The sequence below is a fragment of the Ovis canadensis genome, chromosome 2 (assembly GCF_042477335.2).
Source record: "Ovis canadensis isolate MfBH-ARS-UI-01 breed Bighorn chromosome 2, ARS-UI_OviCan_v2, whole genome shotgun sequence".
NCBI lineage: Eukaryota > Metazoa > Chordata > Mammalia > Artiodactyla > Bovidae > Ovis > Ovis canadensis.
In genome coordinates this window covers 9,416,721-9,437,745 of record NC_091246.1, presented here as the reverse complement: position 1 = coordinate 9,437,745, position 21,025 = coordinate 9,416,721, and the positions used below count along the sequence as shown (strand labels likewise).

The following is a 21,025-nucleotide window of genomic DNA, read 5'->3' as shown; positions in this document are numbered from 1 at the left end:
GGCTGAAGGTAGAGTATTCTGGAAGGGCGAGTGCAGAGGGCAAGGTGGGAACCAGCGGGGCTTTCCCTAGGAACAGTAAGTGTGTGTGCAGAGCAGAGTGAGCCAAGGGGGAGAGGGGTGGTCTCAGTGTCCACCCCCTGCAGTCTGTGGCTCCCAGCCCTGGCCCTGCCCAGGATGCAGGGATTCTGATTCAGAAAACAGAAAGAAAAAGACACTGTGGCCTCTGTATTGCTCAAAAAGCCCTCCGATTAGTGCTGGTGAGCAGCCAGGTTTGGAAACTACCCAGGTAGGACAGAAAAATGCATTCTACAGACAGTTCGAACCTGGCTTCAAGTCCCAGTCCCACCTCTTTCTTGAGAACTCTGTGACCTTTGAGCCTTTACCTGTCCAAGCCTCAGTTTCTTCATTTATAAAACAGGGATAAGAAGAATAGCCGCTCTGCAGGACTGCTGCCAAGATCCAGTGAGGTAACATTTGCAAAGTGCAGAGTCCCGGGGCTTGGAACAAGCACGGGGGAAGGAATGAATGAATACTCCCAAGGTTAGTTTGTATCCGGCAAAGCTAGAACCGGGTGCCCTCATCCCAGTAATCACCCCATCCCCTCCCCTGCCTTTTTCTCACATCTGGGGGGCGGGGTCTACCCGCAGCCTCAGCCAAAGGTGGAACGGAGCCAAATCCTAATAAGGCTCCTCCCTGCCAGTTCTGGTGACCATGTGGGCCATTGTGTGAGGGGCGGGCTCCCCTGACACCCCGTCACTCACTCACTCTCCCTCCCTGGCCATTAATTCAGGCAGAACTGCCATCAAAGCGGCAGGTGGCTGCTGCTTCCAGGCACGCCCTGTGGCCCCTGAATAACCCCCCACCTCTAACTTAGAAGCAGGCGCCGAACCTTAAGGAGACAGTCCCTGTGTGCCCTGTTCCATCTCCTTGACACCCCGGGCTTACCAGCCCTTCTCCCTGCCTTTGCTTGAGTGGTGCCCTCTGCCAGCAAATCATCTCCAACTACAGGCCGAATCCTACTTAACCAAACTGAGCTCATTCATTATATGGTTACCCTGGCACCCGCCTTGGGCTTCCTTGGTGACTCAGATGGTAGAGAATCTGCCTGCAATGTGGGAGACCTGGGTTTGATCCCTGGATCGAGAAGATCCCCAGGAGAAGGGAATGGCAACGAACACTCACTTTTGGAACCCACTCTTCTGTTCGCAGCTTGGCCCCCATCTTTGACTCAAGTGCGCAGGCCAGAACCGACCATCATGCCGGATACTTCCTTCTCCCTTACACCCCATGACCAATCCATCATCAACTCCTAGTGATTTTATTTCCTAAATCTCACTGGAATCCATTCCGTCTCTGCATCTCTACGTGGCCTCTTGCAACAGCATCTCCTGGAAAGCCCAAGGATCTCTCCAGGTCCTTCCGAACACTGTACCAAGAGCTCTTCGCAAAACGGACGTGTCCAAACACAGCCCTTCTCTGCTGAAAACATTGTGCTAAACTGCCCATTATTGTGAGAAAGAAGATGAAACTCCACAGCTAGGCTGCACTCCAGCCTCTCTGTCCTCAGCATGCTTACAGAACACGGGGGGCTCCTTGGTGTCCCTGGGACAAACGTACAGTGCTCCCCCTCTTCACTCAACCCCACTTCTCCCTGGTGACTTGCAGTCACCCTGCTGATCCCAGAACCTTGTGCCCTTTTTGAGGACTTGCCAATTGGAATTAGACATTGGGTCTGCTTCCCAGGTGGCTATGGTGGTAAAGAATCTGCCTGCCAATGCAGGAGACATAAGAGACGCCGGGTCAGGAAGATCCTCTGGAGGAGGAAGCGGCAACCCACTCCAGTATTCTTGCCTGGAAAATCCCACGGACAGAGGAGCCTGGCAGGCTACAGTCCATAGAGTCGTGAAGAGTCAGGCGTGACTGAGCGCGGTCTGCCTGACAGCTGGGAGCTCTGTGAAGCGCACCACTGCATCCAAGTGCCCAGCACAGACCCTGACCCGCAGGAGAAGCGCGGCGGACACCTGCTGGCTGATCTTCTGAATCTAGCCTGTCGTCCCAGCCTTGTTTGTGGCCCCCACAGCCACCCAGTGAGGCTGACGTGACATCCCCAGTTTACAGATAAACAGAGGCCCCAAGAGCCACAACAACTTGCCCACAGTCACAAAGCTGGTGAGTGCCGCTGAAGATTCAGACACGCAAAGACCCAAGTCTTAACAACCATGCTTGGTGCTCACACTGTATATACTGTGCAGATCATTAATAATCCAGGCAACAGAAAATCAGGAGGGGAGCTTATAACCAGCGAATGTTCTGATTTTATAAGGAGGCTCTGGGCTTTCGGTTTTCTAAAGTGCTTTCTCATCCTTTATAGCATTAGATGCTTGAGAAACACCTTGGGAAATGGGCAGGACAAGGATATGATTTCATCATATGCATCAGGAAAACAGAGGCCCAGAGATGGGTCAGAAGCAAAGGAGCAAACACAAACCTTTGGCCCCTACTGCCAGCAACTTAGCAGCAGCAGCAGCCAGGCTTGAGCACCTTCATCAGAAGCACGCCTGGAGGGCTGCCTGCAGTTCTCACCACAGGAGCCCAGGAGCCCTGGCTATTTGTTCCCTCAGCCCCTGGGTCACAATGCTCTAATGTCCTGATGGCTATTTCTCACTCACACTCCCTACTCCCCACCTCCACAATCATTCTTAAGCCCCACCTAAATGCCTGGCACGTTAATCAGGCTGGAAAGCGAATCTCTTTCTTCAAGCCTTCCGATGCCTCCCAGGACACAGTGCAGGACATGGCCCACGATCCAGACGGGCATTGCTGGCTGATATGATGAGCCCTGGACAGCCGCTTCTTTACATGATGTCCCGAGGCCCATGGGGTACAGGAGACCCGCAGGCTTCTCAGCCATCCTGAAGGAAACTGTGCCTGTTATTTCATCCTCAGTCCCTCCCTGAGCTCTCTCCTTCCCTGGGGAAGAAATGAAAACCCACCCTGAGGTCACCCGCTGCTTCCTGCCCAGGTTGCTGAATTTGCTCCGATTGTTAAAATTCACAGGGGTGAGGAAGCAGGAGAGACTTTCAGGAGTGGACCCAGAACTGATGGAAGCATGGCTTGGGAAGCGGAGACCCAGTTTCAGCCTGTGTGATGCTGGACAAAAGCTTTTCCCTCTCTTGGCTCTGGATCTTTGAGGCTTAATGGGATTCTCTCTGAGGTTATCAGAGTGGCCTTCTATCATGAAATCTCCTGGGTTCTTTGATTCCACTTGCCCACACAGGCAGAAACACTAAGCTGATGGGAGGCTGTGAGGAGCAGGGGTTCAGGGCACATGGGTTTTGTGAATAATCAGAGGCCTCCAGGGTCTCTCTTGGAAGTTGTGTGGCCTTAGACAAGTCACTTAACTTCTCTGAATTCCAGGTTCCTTATCTATAAAATGGGGCTTTACAGGATCTTTGGTCAGACTACATACCCTAAAGCCATGGCCAATACCTAGGTGGCACAGAACTCATGAATAAATGACTTTGGACATATCTATGTAATGGCTTTATGGCCTGCTCCCTGCAGCACTGAGTTTAACTTGCTTGGCTCTCCTAATATTAGCCACAGATCAAGCTCTGAGTCCTTTTCACAAAAGGCAGCAGCCAGCCCTTCTGACCAAGTGGAGAGAAATGCTGCTACCTCCCAGGGATTCTTCTCCTTGTGGCCCCCAAACCTGGTCTGGGGATCATTGACCCAGCTAGAAACTGTGTCCTCACCCTGAATCATTAAGGAGGTCTTCCTCAGCCAAAGAAAACACAGGTTATGTAGGAGAGTGTGCTCATATTGAGGAAAACACACTCATGCTCACACACTCACTCACTCAAATTTATCTTCCATGGAAAGAGTTCAACAACAAAAAAATGTGTGCATGTGCTGGGAACACATCGCTAACAGGAAAATTCTATTGTGCACCTATTGCATAATGGCCCTTCCATGGATTAGAAACTCATTATTTAATCCTCATACCAACCCAAGGAGGCAGGAATTATTATGCCCATGTCCCAGGAGAGGAAGCTGGGTTTGAATCAAGTTGTCTGAAACCAGACACTACGATCTTAATGACTTTGCAGCTGAATCTTACAGCAGGTGGAAAGGTGGGAAACAACCTCGGTGTCCGATAACAAGGGATCATTAAAAAGATAAATGATGAAAAAAAAAAGATAAATGATGGCATTTCCACTCAAAGGGCTATTGTACAGCGAGGAACAGTCATATTGTAGAATATAACGTAATGCAGAAAACTGTCATATGTTAAGTGAACAAGCCAATTAGAAAATAATAAATATCTAATTTGAGTCCATTAAAGAAAAACACAGTAAAATATGGAGGAAGTGGAGGGAAGGAGGGAAACAGGAAAAGAAAAAGAGGATTCCTCCAAAATGTGTACAATAACTATTACTAGGTAGAAAACTAAGGCAAATTTACTCCTTTTCCTTATGTGTATTTTCTAAAAATAACAGCTATTTTAAAAGTCAGAGTAAAATGAACTTTCACTATTTGGTAAAAAAACAAAGCAAAACAAACACAAGCCCCTGCTGCACAGCTGTGCAGGTCTTCATTCTGATGTGACCTTGGTCCTGACCCTGCTCAGTTTCCCTGCCTGTGAAAGCTGGGAAGGCTGGGCTCTTCCAGGGCCTTCGCAGCTCTGACATTCTTCGGTACCCCCATCCCACATCTCCTCTCTTCCTCTTTTTAGACTCTGCCCTTGCGCTTTTTCACATGGCTTACTCATGAATAAATAATACACAGCCATTATGCAACATGTAGGATTATGTGAAGATCACAAAAAGGAAAGGAAGCAATCCCAGCCTCAGCCTTAGTCTAAACCTCTCGGGACACGGCATGTGCCGTCTCATTGAAACTTCATAATCAGGCATAACGTGACAGACAAGGAAAGACCCAGAGAGGTTATACAATTTGCCCACAGTCACATAGCACAATAGGAGCAGAGTTGGATCTGCACCCACAAGTAAAGTGTTACCCTCCAAATGAATCCCTGATTTGAGGGCAGAGTGGCTGAAAGTAGCCTCCTGACCCCTGAGGTCCCTCCTTGGTCCTTGGTCCTTGGCTGTGGTCCCAAGACTCTAAGAAGACTCACAGCTAGGCGTCCAAGTCTGGCTTTGGATGCCCACAAGAGGCTCAGCTTGGAGTGAAGGATGTAAGGAATGCTGGTGAGGATCTAGGGAGGTGGTCCAGGATCACCTCTGGGGGCAGGCAGTCTCTCCCTACGGTCTAGCTGGAGTTTGGCTGACACTTGGCAACGAAGATCAGACTGAGATGGGACTGCAGGCTGGAATAGAGGAGGGACCAAGAAATTAAAAATGTGAGAGTCTGGGGGCTGAGAGGCCTGGGTCCAAATCTGGTGGTTCTGACCCTAGATATGTTTCCAAACATATATTCCACAGCCTCATCTACAGATAGAGGGTAACACTGTCCTCAGGGCCTTGCTTATAAGGAAGCATGGCTTGGGAAGTGGAGTTACAGGATAGTATTTGCCAGGCTTAGCACATGCACTCAGAAAACCAGGGGCCCTGTTAAAAGGGTGAGATGAATGGAGACAGTAGCATGGAAGCACATAATATGTAAAATAAATAGCTAATGGAAATCTGCCGTATGACTCAGGAAACTCAAACTGTAACAACCTAGATGGGCGGGAAAGGGTGGGAGGTGGGAGGAAGGTTCAGGAAGGAGGGGACATATGTATCCCTATGGCTAATTCACGTTGTGTATAGCAGAAATCAAACCAATATTGTAAAATAATCATCAATCATGTAAAAATAAACAAATATGATTTTAAAAAAAGAAAACCAGGTACCCTGTTAGCTTTCTCCTGGCTCCCCTGATCAACCAGAGCTTCTTCCCAGCTGCCCTGCCCCCCAGCTCACCCTCCAATCTCTTCAGCACATGCTGCTGGATAAAGCTTCTTAGAGCATCATTCTGACCAAGCCTTTCCCTGCTTAAAGGCCTTTGGTGGCCGCTGTCACTTTCAGGTTAAAGGCTAGACATTTTGGCTTGGAATTCAGGCTTGTAACAACCTGTTCCCAAGTCAGAGGGCTGTTGCATTGCACCACTCACATCACAGACTAGCAGCCTCATCTCATAAAAGTCACATTCCAAAATTCTACACTTCAGGGGAAGAGCAGTGGGGAGCAGGCCTTGGCCAACTTTGGCTGTCATGCAAAGGCCAGCCTTTCATTACCCAATACTCTTCACATGCAGCTCTCTTTAAAAACAGCAGGGCAGGAGGGGTGGGGGTGGGGCTGGGAATCCAGCCTGGGCAGTCCAGTGCCCAGGACTCCATGCTTCCACCTCAGGGGGCCTGAGTTTGATTCCTGGTCAGGGAACTGAGATCCTACATGCCCCATGGCTCAGTCAAGAAAGAAAGAAGGAAGGAAAGAAAGAAAGGAAAAGGAAAAGCCCTGAACTGTGGCCTTTACTAATTTCTATAATATAAATGCCCTTACTGTGGTCAGTTTCATGCTACCAACACAATGTCACTGAACACAGTACTGGGAAGAGATACATACAATCAGCTCTCACCAGATGACACACCCCTGCAACATCCCCAAATTACAGCAGACTAACCCTGAAGAAGAGCTGTGTGAGCTCAGGTGAGTGACTTAACCTGTCTGAATCTGGAACTTCTCATTTGTAAAATGTAAAACAATAACACTCATCTTATGGCAACAATGTAAACACTAGTTGATCAACAACAGTATACAGGGTACCTACCGTGTGGTAGAGCTCTGTACTAGGCATGGAGAGGGTGACTGGGAACAAGATGCAAAAAACTCCTGCCTTCCCAGACTTTACTTGATGCAGTAAAACCTTTGGCACAGCAGCTGGAAGATAGCATTCTATATTATTAACGGTCTTATTGTTGTTATGCCTTCCTTTCTGTGGACCTCAGTGTCCCCCATTGCCAAACTTAGAATGTAGCCTGAACAAAACTTTCAATGATGCCACCTCACTTGAGCCTTAAAATGTCATCACCATTCCCATTTTGCAGAGGGGGAAACTAAGGCACTCAGAACTGAAGGCAGGCTGAGGATTCGATCCAAGGTCTTCTAACTCCCAGTCTTTAGATCTGTCCCACCTCCCTCCCAGACTGAGGAATCACAAAAAAGGCCTAGAATTCAGCTGGTGACTCAGCCGGATGCTGGGGAAAAAAAAAAAAAAAAAAAAACTCTTTCTTTCCTACTTCATGGGGGTACACTGAAATGTCTTTGGTGTGCACCACTTTCCAAAATACCCTCTCAGCATGCCAGCCACATTGCCAGGACCATTCCCAGTCTCTCTGGAAACCTTGGCACTTCTGGTGGACTCTGTGGACTGATGGGAGCTGATGAAACCCCCTTGCAAGAAACAACTCAAATCACATGTTTCAAATGCAAACTTCTGGACTTTGGGCCTTTTCCTAAAGGCCTCACATGGGCATCTTCTCCCTCTTTCTGAAGAACAGAGACCACCCCTGAGAATAAATAATCCTCCAAAGACCATAGGGTCCATCCCCTATTGGTAAGTAAGCCAGACTTAGGGCCCCTCAAATGGATAGGTAGCAATTCTGTTTCTTGACAAAACGAAACCAACAGCCTCCCCCCCCCCCCCCGCCCAAAAAAAAATCCACCAACTCCAAAGGAGGTGCCTGGAAATGTCTCTTTGGAAGTCCCTCTGTGTGTCTAACCCCAGTCCTTCATGCTTCACTTTCAGTCATTTCTTCTCCTTGCGTTCTAGAGGACAGGAACAATGTCTCTTATCACTGCAACCTATCTCAGCTTCTTTTCTCAGCTCCAAAATAGCCCAGTCTTATTATCAGCAATGTTCCTTTCCAACTTTCTTAACTTTGAAGCAGACACTTTCCAAATGTAGGTAATGATCCGTGCCAAAATGTCATTTCTTTCAAGAAAGCCAGGGAAAGGAGCAGGGAAGAGTCTTGTCCAAGGTGGCGCAGTAAGAAGGCTCCGGCTCTGCTTGTGCCAGACCCATCACACAGGGGAGAAGCTAGCTCTGCGTCTGCCCCGCTGCGCGCCCTTGGGCAAGTCTCAGCTCCTCTTTGGGCCTCAGTGTCCCCACCTTCGTAACAAGAGAGGCTGGCCTTATGCCTGCAGTCCGCTCCAGATCCCACCACTGTCACAGTGGTCCACCCTCATGCTGGGCCTTGCTCTACCTCCCTACCCCTGCCAAAAAGAGGAAAAGAAACTTGCGTTAGTTGTCCGGGGAGGGCGCGCGGCTCGGGGTTGTCAGGCTGCGCAGGTTGTTGCCGGGTGAGCGAATATCACACAAATCCCAGGACAGACAGAGAAGTCCCACCTCCCGGGTAACCACAACTACACGGGCCACACCTCCAACCCAAACACAGCCAAAAACCCAGCCAAGGTCCACCCCCAGATTCCCTCGGGACCCCTCCCCGCCCTGTGACCAGCCCCAGTTGAAGAGAGAGGGAGAAAAAAGCCAACGCCCCCACTGCGCGGAGGTGAAAACTGAGGTCAGAGGATGGAACGGAGGCCGGCGGAGTTTGGACTCGAACCCCATAGCCCATCCAGAGCTCCCTCCCATTCCCGGAGCGGCGATCGGTCTCCTTCTCGAGCGCAGGGGTTTCCACGTGGGAGAGGCCGAAAGGTGCGCGGTCCCTGTAGATCGGAGCCCACCGACGCTGTCCACTGTTCCTCCCCATTCCCCGGATGGAGAAACTGAGACCCAGCAAGCGTCCAGGACCCGCCCTAGACCCACCGCGAGCCCCTCCCCGGGTCTCACCTGCCGGCTGCCGCGGCGCGCGGGTGGTTTCCTGGAGTTGAGCGGCAAACAAAGGCCTCCAATCCGGGCGCGGGGCGGAGCGGCGATGTTTTGCATAATCTCGAGACCGGCCTATGACGACCCGGGCACGGCCCCGGGAGGCGGGGTTTCTGGATGTTCCACCAATTGCTGAGAGGTGGCAGTCTATGTCCCGCCCCAAGAGGTTTGGACGTAGGCTCCAGGCTCCAGGACTGAAAATCTCAAATCTGGGAGATTGCGTGTTCTTCTGAAACCCGCCCAGCCGCAGATGGGAGACTGAGGCGTCTGGAGTTAAGACGTTTGTAAAGGGTTTCACAGAACCACAGTGAGGAAGTATCCATGAACTCTGATGGCGGAAGCGAATAATAAACACGACAGTAACGATAATAAACTTTTCTAGAGCCCTTATGTGTCAGGCACGGTTGTAAACTCTTCCAGTGTCTGATCCTTGCCTATAAGGTAAGTAGGTATTACCACTACCCCTCAAGTGTATTCTACTCTTTATCTTTTAGACAAGCAGGCAAACGCAGGCCTGGGCAGAGATGGGAACTTGCCTAAGGTCCTGCAGTGAGAACGAGACAGAAATAATCCGTTGTTCAGTGAGAGTGCACCGGAAAGGATGACAGTGTAAGGTGTCAAACTGGCCTAGGCTCTCGCCCCAGTTCTGCCGCTCGCTGCCACTGAACTTCAGGTAAACGGGATTCTTAACTTTCACCTCACAGGGTTGCTGAGGGAGTAAATGAATAAACATCGCACCAGGCCTATAAAAAATAAATCAGTGACAATAATTTAAAGGGCTCCTCGACCAATCACATTTCACAGGGGCAAGGGCGTGTAATAGGCCCCGAGACAGGAAGTGATCTGCCTAAGGTCTGGTATCCAGCTGTGTTACAGCACAGTTCTCTTTCCTTTTGGTGGAAAGCTCCTCCCAGTCGCCCAGGTTCGGTGACCCCCTACACACATATCTAATGGCAATCATAGTAACAGCTTCTATGCACTGAAGGTTTACTCTGTCATTATAGCTACTCCTTACAATAGCTCACAAGTTATTACCTGGTGGTTCAGATGGTAAAGCATCTGCCCGCAATGTGGGAGACCGGGGTTCGATCCCTAGGTTGGGAAGTTTCCCTGAAGAAGGAAATGGCAACCCACTCCAGTATTTGCCTAGAAAATTCCATGGATGGAGGAGCCTGGTGGGCTACAATCCATGGGGTCCCAAAGAATTGGACACGACTGAGCGACTTGACTTACAATAGCTCACAGTTTAAATATTTTAAACTGTGAGCTATTTTAGACTTTAAATACTTCCAATTTAAAGATGAGAAAATTACAATACCAATTATATGTGTAATATGAAAGAAAGAACTTATTTACAAAATAGAAATAGACTCATGGACACTGAAAACAAAAGTTACCAAAGGGGAAAGCAGGAGAGGGATAAATTAGGAGTTTGGGGTTAACAGATACACACTGCCTGAGTGCTGAATTGCGTCAGTTGTGTCCGACTCTTTGAGACCCCATGAACTATAGCCTGCCAGGTTCCTCTGTCCGTGGGATTTTCCAGGCAAGAATACTGGAGTGGGTTGCTGTACCCTCCTCCAGGGGATCTTCCCAACCCAGGGATCCAACCTGCATCTCTTATGTCTCCTGCATTGGCAGGTGGAACCTGGGAGGTGCAACAGATTCACACTACCGTATATAAAATAGATAAACAACAAGGACCTGCTAAACTATATTCAAAATCTTGTAATAACCTATAATGGAAAGAATCTGAAAAAGGGTATATATATATGTATGGTGTGTGTGTGTGTGTATGTGTGTGTGTGTATTTACATAACTGAAGCACTTTGCTGTATACCTGAAACTAACACAACATTCCGTTTAAAAATTAACAACTACGGCAATGGAAAAAAAAGAAGAAGAAATATGAGGCTCAGAGAAGTTAAGTGATTTACCCAAGCTCACACAGCCAGGAAGTGGTGGAAATAGGATTTGAGTGCAAATGTCAGGCTCTGAGCTCTGGGCTGCCTGAGGTGTGCCTTGCCCTCTGTCCTTAGGATCCTCACAGAGGGCTACTCCAGCCTTCATCCTGTGTTCTCCCAAGCAGAGAGGGCTCCAAGTGGTTTGAAGGCCAGCCTGGCACTTGCTTGGGCAGGCCCAGTCTCAAACCAGAAACTTGCCCGCTTGCTACCTTCTCCTTCATCTAGCAGCAGATCCTGAAGGTGTCTAGCTGTACCTACCTGCTTCCCTCAGCTCTGACACTATGAGTAAAGACATTAGGGCCATAGACATATATGTGGCCAGATGGACCTCTGGCTCCTCACCCTGCCAATATCCAAGCTGCCTTAGCCCACTGTTTTGGGTCCCTTCAAAGGCAATAGGACATCTGCTTATTATCTTGGAGCTTCACATGGTAAACCTCAGGTAGCTGTGGGTCCAAATTTTTCCTCTATCACTTACTAGCTATGCAAATTTGAGCAAGTAACTTGGCCTTTCTAAGCCCATTTACAAAGGTATGTTTTTAAGCTTAAAATTCCACTGGGAGGGGGAACCCTCACAACCAATGGCCTACAGTCCCGGAGTCAGACCCAGGAATTTCGGAACCAACAGTTCCAGAAACTCTTTCTTGTTCTTTTTCAGAGAACAAATTTGGGACCGCAGGCAGCAGTTGCCAGGAGTTCCCAGACCCCTGGGGTTGGACTGAGTGGGGAGATGGCTAGTTCAAGACACAAGAAGTCACAACCTATCCTGGAGTTCGTAGAGCAGGCCAATCAGTTCAGTTCAGTCACAACCTATCCTGGAGTTCGTAGAGCAGGCCAATCAGTTCAGTTCAGTTCAGTCATTCAGTCGTGTCCGACTCTTTGCGACCCCATGAATCACAGCACGCCAGGCCACCCTGTCCATCACCAACTCCTGGAGTTTATTCAAACTCATGTCCATCCAGTTGGTGATGCCATCCAGGTATCTCATCCTCTGTTGTCCCCTTCTCTTCCTGCCCTCAATCCCTCCCAGCATCAGAGTCTTTTCCAATGAGTCAACTCTTCGCATGAGGTGGCCAAAGTACTGGAGTTTCAGCTTTAACATCAGTCCTTCCAATGAACACTCAGGACTGACTGGCCTGAAATTCATACTGCAAGTAGGTAACAGACAAAAACCTCTGGATTCAGAACAGATCCACAAGGACTTGGGCCTAGAAAAGATGTGCTTTATAAGGTCAGAGGGCTCCTTCTTCACCATCATTCTGACTGTAGTCATCTCCCTGGGGCAGACTCTGAGCCTGGTACTCTGAGCCCACACACTGCATCCCAGCCTCCATCAGAAGTGAGTAGCAGTATCCCCATTGTATTTATTTCCTGTGGCTGTTGTAACAAATTACCACCAGTTCATGGTTTAAGACAACACTAGGTCTTCCCTGGAGATCCAGTGGTTGAGACTCCATTCTTCCACTGCAAGGGGTGTGGGTTTGATCAGCGAAGTGAGATCCTGAATGCAATGCTGCTTGACCCCAAAAAAAAAACAAAACAAAACAAAAAAAACCTAAAATGACACTAACTTGTTCTTCCAAAGAGAGGTCATAAGTCCAAAATCAGTCTCACCTCGCTAAAGTCAGAGTGTCGGCAGGGCAGGTTTCTTGGGCAGGCTCTCGGGGAGAATCCATTTCCTTGCCTTTTTTCAGTTTCTAAATGGCCACCTGTGTTCCTGGGCTCATGGTCCTCTCCTCCATCTTCGAACTGCATCACTGCAACCTCTGCTTCCATCATCACACCTTTTCCTCTCCTATGTCAAATCTCCCTCTGCCTCCCTTTTACACGGACCCTTGCAATTACATGGGGCCCACCTAGATGATCAAGGATAACCTCTCCATTTAAATGCCCTAAATAAGCACATCTCTCTTTGCCACAGAAAGTAACGTTTACACATAACAGGAATCAGGGTAACTCTGGGAACCGTTACTCAGCCTACCACACCCATAGACTGGGAACTTGGGTTCGGAAAGGTGAAATCACCTGCCCGTGACCACAAAGGATGTGGAATTTGATGCCAGGGGATCTGGGGCCTGACAAAGCCCTCTTGCAGCCAGGTGAGGGTTATTCCTTGCAGGGGTACCAGGATTGGAGAGGGGCATACAGAGTCCCATGGGAAGGGCTGGGGTTTGGGGGGATACTGGCTGCTTCAGAGGTCAAGTGGAAGCCAGGGCTCTGGCCTCTGGACTCCTTAAGCTGGGGAGGGGACACAAGCAGATAAGAGCAAGATCCAGTAAAAATCTGTAGAATCAACAGCCCCCAACCCATTTCTAGAAGATCCCTGGACATGGCTGGACAAAGCAGGACTTTTCACTTTTCTTTCTGCAGAGAAAGCCTGGGGATGGAGGAAGTGGGCACTGGGGCTGGTAGTGGGGCCCTCTCCTCTCTGCCCTCTTCATGTGTTTTTGCTTCTAATACCCTCTGTCCTTGGCTCCTGCACCAGCCTCGTGTGCACAGGTAGGAAGCGACTGTGAAGTCACTGCCTCTTCCCTGTCCCCAGACCTTGTCTAAAGAGCGACAACTTGAAGGCCCTGTCCGCTTGCCCTGAGCGGAGACAACTCTAAGTGGAACTTACACTCCAGTGTCCCCAGTGGGATCAGGCTGCAGCTGTCCTCCTAGGACTCCGCCTGAAATCACCTCCTGCTTGTGTTCCTCACCTTCGCTTCTGATTCACCCGCTGCTTTACCAGCCTCCCTGCACACTGCTTCAATGAATCACCTGCACACACATCCTCGTCTCAGGGCCAGTTTCTGGGATCCGCCCTAAGATAGGCCACCTCTGTGTGCGTGCGCGTTTGTAATTTTATTTACTTATTTAGTTTTGGTCGCATTGGGTCTTCATTGCTGCTCAGGCTTTTCTCTAGTTTCGGCCAGCGGTGGCTACCCTTCGAGCCGTGCGCAGGCTTCTCACTGTGGTGGTTTCTTTTATTGTGGAGCATGGGCTGTAGGCTGCAAGGGCTCTGTAGTTGTGGTTCCTGGGCTCTAGAGCACAGGCTCAATAGCTGTGGCTCACAGGCTCAGTTGCTCTGAGGCATGTGTCAACTTCCTAGACCAGGGATCGAACCCTTGCTTCCTGCCCTGGCGGGCAGATTCTTTACCACTGAACCACCAGGGAAGCCCCCTCTCTGTGTTTTCAAACATTCATGCACATTGTGCATTCTGTCTCATAACATACCTGCGTATTTTAAATATTCTTATATAAGTTTCAGGGGTACAGCATTATTAAAACCTATATATACCCGTGCATTTTGATCTAAAGATGTTATCTATAACCTTCAGGGAAGGTGTTCCAAGACATGAGTGTGGTTCCAGTGCCCCTGCAACACGCTTTGTGTGACCCAGGTTGAGCCACGGGAGGCCAGGGAAGATGTGATGTCCTGGGTGCCTCCACCTGTCCCACCCAACCCTCTCTCCACATCAAGCCCAGCCACACAGGCAGGCCACATAGCACGCTGGATCCTAACCTTGTTCAGATCTCTTTATTGAAAAATTAAAGTCATAAGCTCTGTATATAAATACACTGACACCGCTGGTCACCTGCAAGGCCTCTGGGATAGGCTGGGGGTGCAGTGGGAAGCTGGGGTCTTGTGATCCCCAGGGGTGTGGGATGGAAATAAATAATAAATACCATGGAGGATGAGGAGCTAGGAGGAACAGGGGTGTGAATGGGGGTGCTCGATGCTTATTTGTGGCACTGAAGGTCCCGCAAGAGGCCCCCCTGGGTTGGGGGCCGTGTCCACGAATTCTGTGACTTCATTCCAGACAAAGACTCCGGCATCGGGGGATAGGCCAGGTCCTAGCTGGCCAGGGAGCACTCAACCCAGAGTTACAGGCCCTGGGAGGCTTCAGGTGAAGACACAGGTGCTCCACCTTTCCCTTTTCTTTCTCCCCTTCCTGAGGTTTCACGCTTGTATTGAGCGCCTACTGTATACCAGGCATTGCATTATACCCTGACTTGACCTTCTGTTTGCCTCGCCCAGCTCTCTTCTCCCGGTTCTGGTCCAAAGGGCCAGTATGGAATGGGGGGAGGGACGTCTTCCTGCTATCCTAGCCATGCAGCCCCAGCCCCCGAAGGAGCTCAATAGTGCCAGGAGGGAGGAGGGACCAGGGCCGGGGGCTGGGCAGCGATGGGAGGCCCTCCGGCCTCTGCCCCTAGAGCAGCACGTTGAACTCGGTGACCAGAAAGTCGATGTAGTCGCGCTCCTTGGTCTTGAAGGCCTCCGCGATGATGCGCGCGGCCTCCCGGTGCTCCTTGCCCCGAAGCGTCACCCCGTTCACTTCCAGGATCACGTGCCCCACCTTGAGCTGCCCGCAGTTGTGGGCTGAGCCGCCTCGCTGTAGGAGTGAGACACAGGACGTGTAACCTGGGACACCCCAGGGCTGGCCTGGACTGCCCCCCACTGCCAACCAGGGAGCCACAGTCTGTGTGTCCATGGCCCTGATGAGGAAAACTGAGGCTCGGCGAGAGCCAAGTGCGATGAGCCTGGGGCTGCCTGTGGGTGCCGGGTTGCCTCTGGGCATGGCAAAGCCCTGGGGAGGCTGAGAGAGGGACCCTTGGGGTAGGGAGAGATGGTCAAGCAGGTCCCTGGGGACGTACCTGAATTGTGACGATCCTAGGCAGAGGCTGGCGGGTGTTGGCACCACCCTCGATGGCAATGCCCAGGGTGGCCGCACTTTTCTTCACGCGGATGAGGGTGGACGTGGGCTCCAAGAGCCCAGGCTGCAGGTATGAGGAAGGAAAGTAGCGGCAGGCCCTCCTGTGGGGTGGGCCTGGCCTGGGGGCTGGCCTGGCTACGACAGGCCCCTAGGTCAGCAGGACGCAGACTGCAGCCCTTTGCTGGGAGCGTGCTGTGTGCTAGCACTGAGCACAGCGCTTGGTGCGCCCAGCTGTCTAATTCTGAGGCTCGGGAGGGTAAGCAGCTGCCCCAAGGCTGCTAGAGGTGGCCTCAGGACTCGAATCTGGCCTGATTGCCTCACATCCACCCTACGCTGGAAGGGAGCGTAATGATCCGTGAGAACAACCATCAGCACCTGGCCTGTCTGCATCAATGGCAGAGCGGCGGCCTTCAGACTCTGAATACAGAGGTCTCTCCGGACACCCACATCCGCCCAGTGACAGGGGTGCTCAGCACCTCCCTTGTGGTCACTTGCCAAGCTAAACCCTGGTCGGGACTTCCTGTTGTTCACCCCCAACCAGACTTCCCCCCGCCTGCCTTCTGCACAACCCCCGTCTCACTTACAGGTTTGGTGGCCCCCTCGGCGGGCCTCTCGTTCCGAGGTGTCTCCTTGCCAGTTCTGCTCCTGGCGGGCGCCGTCTGTCTGCCTCGGCCAGGGGCGCTGGCCTCGGCCTCGCCAGCGTCCACGCCACTGTCCTCGCTCAGGGTCTGCCCGCTATCTGAGAGCTGGGAGAGCGTGGAGGCGGCTGCGGTGGGGACAGGAGGAGAGGGATGTGTAGAGCTGGGGTCAGTAAGGGCTTCCCGGAGGAGCTGAGGGGCAAGTCAGAAGGCTGGGCGGGGGATTCCCTGGGCAGAGACTTCCTGCCACCCTCCACCTATTGAGACCTGCCCTTCCAACGGGGTCTGGCCCCAAGGCTGCCAATTCCAGGATGTCTGCCTTGACAGCCTCTGGCAAAATGGTTAAAAAAAAAAAAAAAAGTCAGGAGGCAAATCCAGCCCACAGATATGGGTTTTTTTGTTTGTTTTAACTCTTAGTGTTGTCAATATTTAATGATGGACCAACACATTCAAATTAGGAGATTTCACATAAAAATGGAGTTTTAAGCTTCTTGGGGGAAAAAAAAGGAAGGTCTGGAAAAAAAAAAAAAAAAGGAAGGCCTGCCATGCCTGGTCTGTGCCCTGGCTGACCCCACCTGGCCTGAGCTAAGGGGTGGGCACATGCCCTCTGGTGCGATAGTCAAACCCAATCCACTCCTCTAGGTATGTAACGGCTTGGCCCCTGAGTCTGAGACACTCTGGGGTCTGGCAGGTGTGGTCTGAATCCCCTCTGACCAGCTGGGCAATCCTGGGTGAGTTACACAGCCTCTCTGAACCCCAGTGTTCTGGTTCCAACCCAGGGGCAATGATGCCTATCCCATGGATTATCATGAACACTAACAGACAGGACACATGGGGTGAACAGGCTTGTGCTAGCCTGCCTGGCTCCACAATCACTGCGTCTCCGTCTCTCTCGTCTGTAAAATGGGGGTGATAACAGTACCAGCCTCACAGAGCTGTTGAGAGAACTGGGTGAGTTACTAACACAGGCACGTTCCCAAGAACAGTATCCTTGGCTCACGGAGAGTGCGGCACACCTGCCAGCGTTATCATCATGCGTGTGCGGCTCAGTGCCAGGTCCAGGGCCATCTATCTGACATGACAGCTTGGGTTCCCCGCCCCCCCGCCACCTTCTGCCTTAGCAGCCTTCCCTCAATGAGCTACTGAATGCAGGCACCCCGCCTTCCGCATCCTAGTCCGTCCCTTACTGGCATACCACAGGCGCTCAGCAAATGTCCCCTGACCTAGCTGGCCACCCACCCTCCTTGGCCACAGCGGTCCTACGTGTCACCTTAGCCACGAGATGGCAGCAGAATCCAACAAAACGGACCCAACTCACGACCAGGAGGGAGGGGACGCAGGCCTCGCGGTGGGCTCAGGCTCACAGGGTGGAAACCAGCTCTCCCTTCCTGCCACCTCCCCAGTTGGACATCCTCTGAAAACCCCGGGGCTACAGCCCTGGGCTGGCCTCCCAGGTGTCTGGAAGGTGGACCCTGCACGCTGACCCTGCAGCCCCGAGCCAGGAGACCTCCAGGGGTCCAGAGGTGACAATTTCAATGTCCACCTGTCCCTCGGCACCAGCTCTGGGGGACAGAGATCACAAAGCCACTCCTGCCCTGAACAGGCTCCGTCTTCTTGGGGAGACCGGTAGGTCGGTGCAGGGTGACCAGGTCCTAGAGGAGGAATCCCACCCTCACAGCCAGCTGGCAGAAGCAACAGTTACAGAACTGTTCCAGCCCCCATGGGACAGCCCAGCAGCCCGCCCACAGTCAGACAGCCAGTGACAGCAGAGCTGGGACTCACATTCCAGCCTCTGCCTCCAAAGCCCCTCCGGGCGGGCTCGGGGCCCTGTTCCCCGGCTCCCCTGACCTTTAATGGGGGAGGACTGGGTTCGAAGGCCTCCCACTGGGAGAGCACCTGGCCCCACCTGAGCTGTGTCAATGAGCAGATCAATCCCCCAGTGGGACACCCCTAAGGTGACGCAGCGGCCCCCGAGCCCAGCCCACTGGGGCCTGCGGTACTCACTGCGTGTTTGGGGCAGCGCCCTCACTTCATTCACGTCTGGCTCGCTGTCCGGGCGGTGCACCTCCACCAGGACAAAATGCTGGTTCGTGCCCGCCTGGTCTGGGCGGCTGGAGGGGGAGGGTGGGGAAAGGCCACCGCCAGCCAACGTGGCCTCTGCAGGGGGGCTTTTCAGGTGCGGGGGTGACTGGACCCGCGGGAAGGGGCCGATGGGGTGCTGGTTGACCAGGGCCAGGTGGGTGTCCAGCGGCCTATTGGAGCCGGGGTTGGCCGGGGAGATGGAGGCGTAGATGGGGGAGGAGGGCGAGTCCTGTGCTGTGGGGGCCTCCGGCACAGGAGCGGTACCCGCGGGCGGGCTCCTGTTCCGCGGAGCCGAGAAGACGATGCCCGAGTGGGAAGACGTGGAGGAAGGCGGCTGGAGGTCCTCTCTGCCTGGCTTCCTCGGCTGGATGAGGAGGTGGTCGTGGCCTTGGGTCAGAGGGGGAGGGGGAGGCGGCGGCTTGTAGCTAGGCAGCCCCTTGGAGGTGGACTTGACATCATCCTGCCAAAAGACCCAACAGGAATAGAAGGAGTCAGAGCCCATTGCGGCTGTTAGAGGGGAGACCCGAGCGCCCCAGTGCGCCAGACCCCGGCTGGAATTCTGTCCTTGCTCTATTAGCTCCTGGCCACGCTGCTCTGAATAATGCAACACCCGAGTGGAAAACTTCTCCTAGCATCTGAGCAGCTGATAAGCATCGGGATCTTGTCTCTGGGGATGGCATCGTTACCTTCAGGAACTGAAGTTCTTGGCATCGGCCAGGGCTTGTCACAGGGAACGGGACTTAATTAGAGGCGGGATGCAAAGATGAAAACAGAAGAGGCCTCTCTGGCTTTTCTCTTTAGGGGATTAGCATGGCTCCTGGAGCCTGGAGATGTGACAGGACTGATGGGAGAGGATGGGTAGAAGGTGGACAGAGGTGCGCCAGGCTGCTGTGTGGCCCTGGGCAGGGCACAGCACTTCTCTGAGTGCACCTCGGGGCCATGGAGGAAACGACCTACTCAGCAGAGTCGTGGGGAGGTGAGCAGTAGCGCGTGTGCTGCACTAGCAAGGGGCCTGAGATCCAGCAGGTGCCTGGTGAGAGGAAGACTCTGTCGTCACTGCGCCCCCTCCCTGTGCCAGCATCCAGCACTGGCATGGCTCTGTTCCCGATGTTTTACTTAGAATAACTGATTTGCCCCTTGTTGCGGGCTTAGGGGTGGTACACTATTATTACACCCCATTTTACAGATGGGGAAGCTGAGGCACAGAGCAGTTGAGAAAGTTGCCCAAAGTCACACAGTCAGCGGCACCGGGTGGGATTTGGACCCGGCAGTCTGGCTTCAGAGCCCAGGCCATTCGAAAGCCACGTGAGTCAGATCACAGAGCAGACTCTGGACTGCTGCTGAGTGCGCATGGGCGTGAGATCACGTTTCACCCGCTTTCCCAGCGCAGTCACAGGGCCTCCTTGAGGAGAGCTCTCGTCACACACTTCATGCTTCAGTCCTTGCTATGATAACGTTCAGATAACGTATCAAAAGTAACACCAACTCAGCAAACAGTCAAACAGCCTGACAGCCCTGCCTCAAATCCTGGAACTCGCTGAGAGCTCTTCGCTGAGGGCTTCAGTCCCCTCCCTGTGGTCTCACCAGGGAGCCAGCCCCCAGGGGCCTCAGGCAGACCCAGGAGGGGGAAAATACAATGAAAGGGTCTTCCCAGAGGGGGGGGGTCTCACCAGGGAAACGTCTGAGAGGGTGTTCACATTGCCCTGGACGGCCTCCCCGGTCTCCTCCAGGTCCAGAGTGTTCTAGAACAGAGAAGAAAGCCCCGTGAGCAAATACACATTGAGGGGGAAAACCACTTTGCTCTCCAGGACACAGAACTCTGCAGGCCCTAAGACACCTTCGTGGGGCTTCTTTGTTTCCTGACAAGCCCCACTCCTTCGGAACTTATATGGTAAAACGAATGATGATTTTCCTGCCTTTCACTTTGAAATCAATTTCAAGCAGTTCAATTTCTTGGAGACTTTCCAGGCCTCCCCGGAACTACGTAGAAATGCTGCGGGGTGGCTTTGGCCTTGACTGGCAATCCTGAAGCTCAGCCCACGCTCAACAGGCTCAACTTCTCAACCCGAGGGTTCTCTCTCCACGATTCCTGACAGAACCCCAGGGAGGTGTGAAAACGGCAAGTGAGGGGCGGATGGGGAAGGTCGCTAGCTCTTTTTAATTAATCAGTTACTTGTTTATTTTGGCTGCATTGGGTCTTAGCTGTCGCATGCGGGATCTTTCATTGTTGTGCTCAGGCTTCCTTCTAGTTGTGGCTGGCGGGCTTAGTTGCTCCCTAGCAGGCATGTAGCATTTTAGTTCCCCAAACAGGAACTGAACCCGTGTCCCCTACACTGAAAGGTGGATTCTTAACCACTGGACCACCAGGGAAGTCCTTCTCTCTGTTTTAATTTTAAGGGTTTTAATGGTGTATCCTGGGGGAGGGGGGAAGGGTTATGGTTTCAGTGGCGCTTATTTTGCAAAGATGCTCATTTCTTCCTTCTTTTCCTAACTAACCAGATGCCTAATGCTTCCTCAAGTGACACTGAGCTGCCGTAAGGCCATGGCTAGACACCCCACACCAGGAGGTTGAGCAGAGCTCTTCTTTAAACTCCTGAGGGGGCTCCTGAGGGCTCTGCAGTCACTTCTCTCCACACCGCAGGACTCAGGATGGCAACAAACTTCCCTGACCATCACCCAGCTCAAGTCTCAAGTTCAGGGATTAATACTGAGCAGTCTCAGTGCTCCTGACTGAGGGCCTGGGGACTTAGAAGAAGTGAGACACCTCTCCTGCCTTCAGTAGCTTAGAGATGGTGTGCGTGCTCAGCTGCTCAGT

General features: G+C 52.3%; 2 protein-coding genes across 4 annotated transcripts in view; both read right to left on the bottom strand.

The window, feature by feature from the left end:
* Window positions 1-8,862, bottom strand: part of AKNA (AT-hook transcription factor) — a 58,205-nt gene extending 49,343 nt beyond the window's left edge. The window contains exon 1 of one of the 2 annotated variants that reach the window (XM_069573848.1): window positions 8,794-8,862. The gene's annotated coding sequence lies outside the window, so the exon portion shown is untranslated. Of the gene's footprint in view, window positions 1-6,771; window positions 7,226-8,793 lie in introns of those variants that run through there. The other variant, XM_069573847.1, reaches the window with a different exon arrangement.
* A 5,432-nt stretch (window positions 8,863-14,294) lies between these two features.
* Window positions 14,295-21,025, bottom strand: part of WHRN (whirlin) — a 91,348-nt gene continuing 84,617 nt past the window's right edge. For both annotated transcript variants that reach the window (XM_069573844.1, XM_069573845.1), the window contains 5 exons: window positions 19,881-19,952; window positions 18,133-18,670; window positions 16,075-16,256; window positions 15,432-15,554; window positions 14,295-15,169 (listed from right to left, as the gene is read on the bottom strand). In XM_069573844.1, the coding sequence (XP_069429945.1) occupies window positions 14,987-15,169; window positions 15,432-15,554; window positions 16,075-16,256; window positions 18,133-18,670; window positions 19,881-19,952 (1,098 nt within the window). In that variant the 3' untranslated portion in view covers window positions 14,295-14,986. The remainder of the gene's footprint in view (window positions 15,170-15,431; window positions 15,555-16,074; window positions 16,257-18,132; window positions 18,671-19,880; window positions 19,953-21,025) is intronic.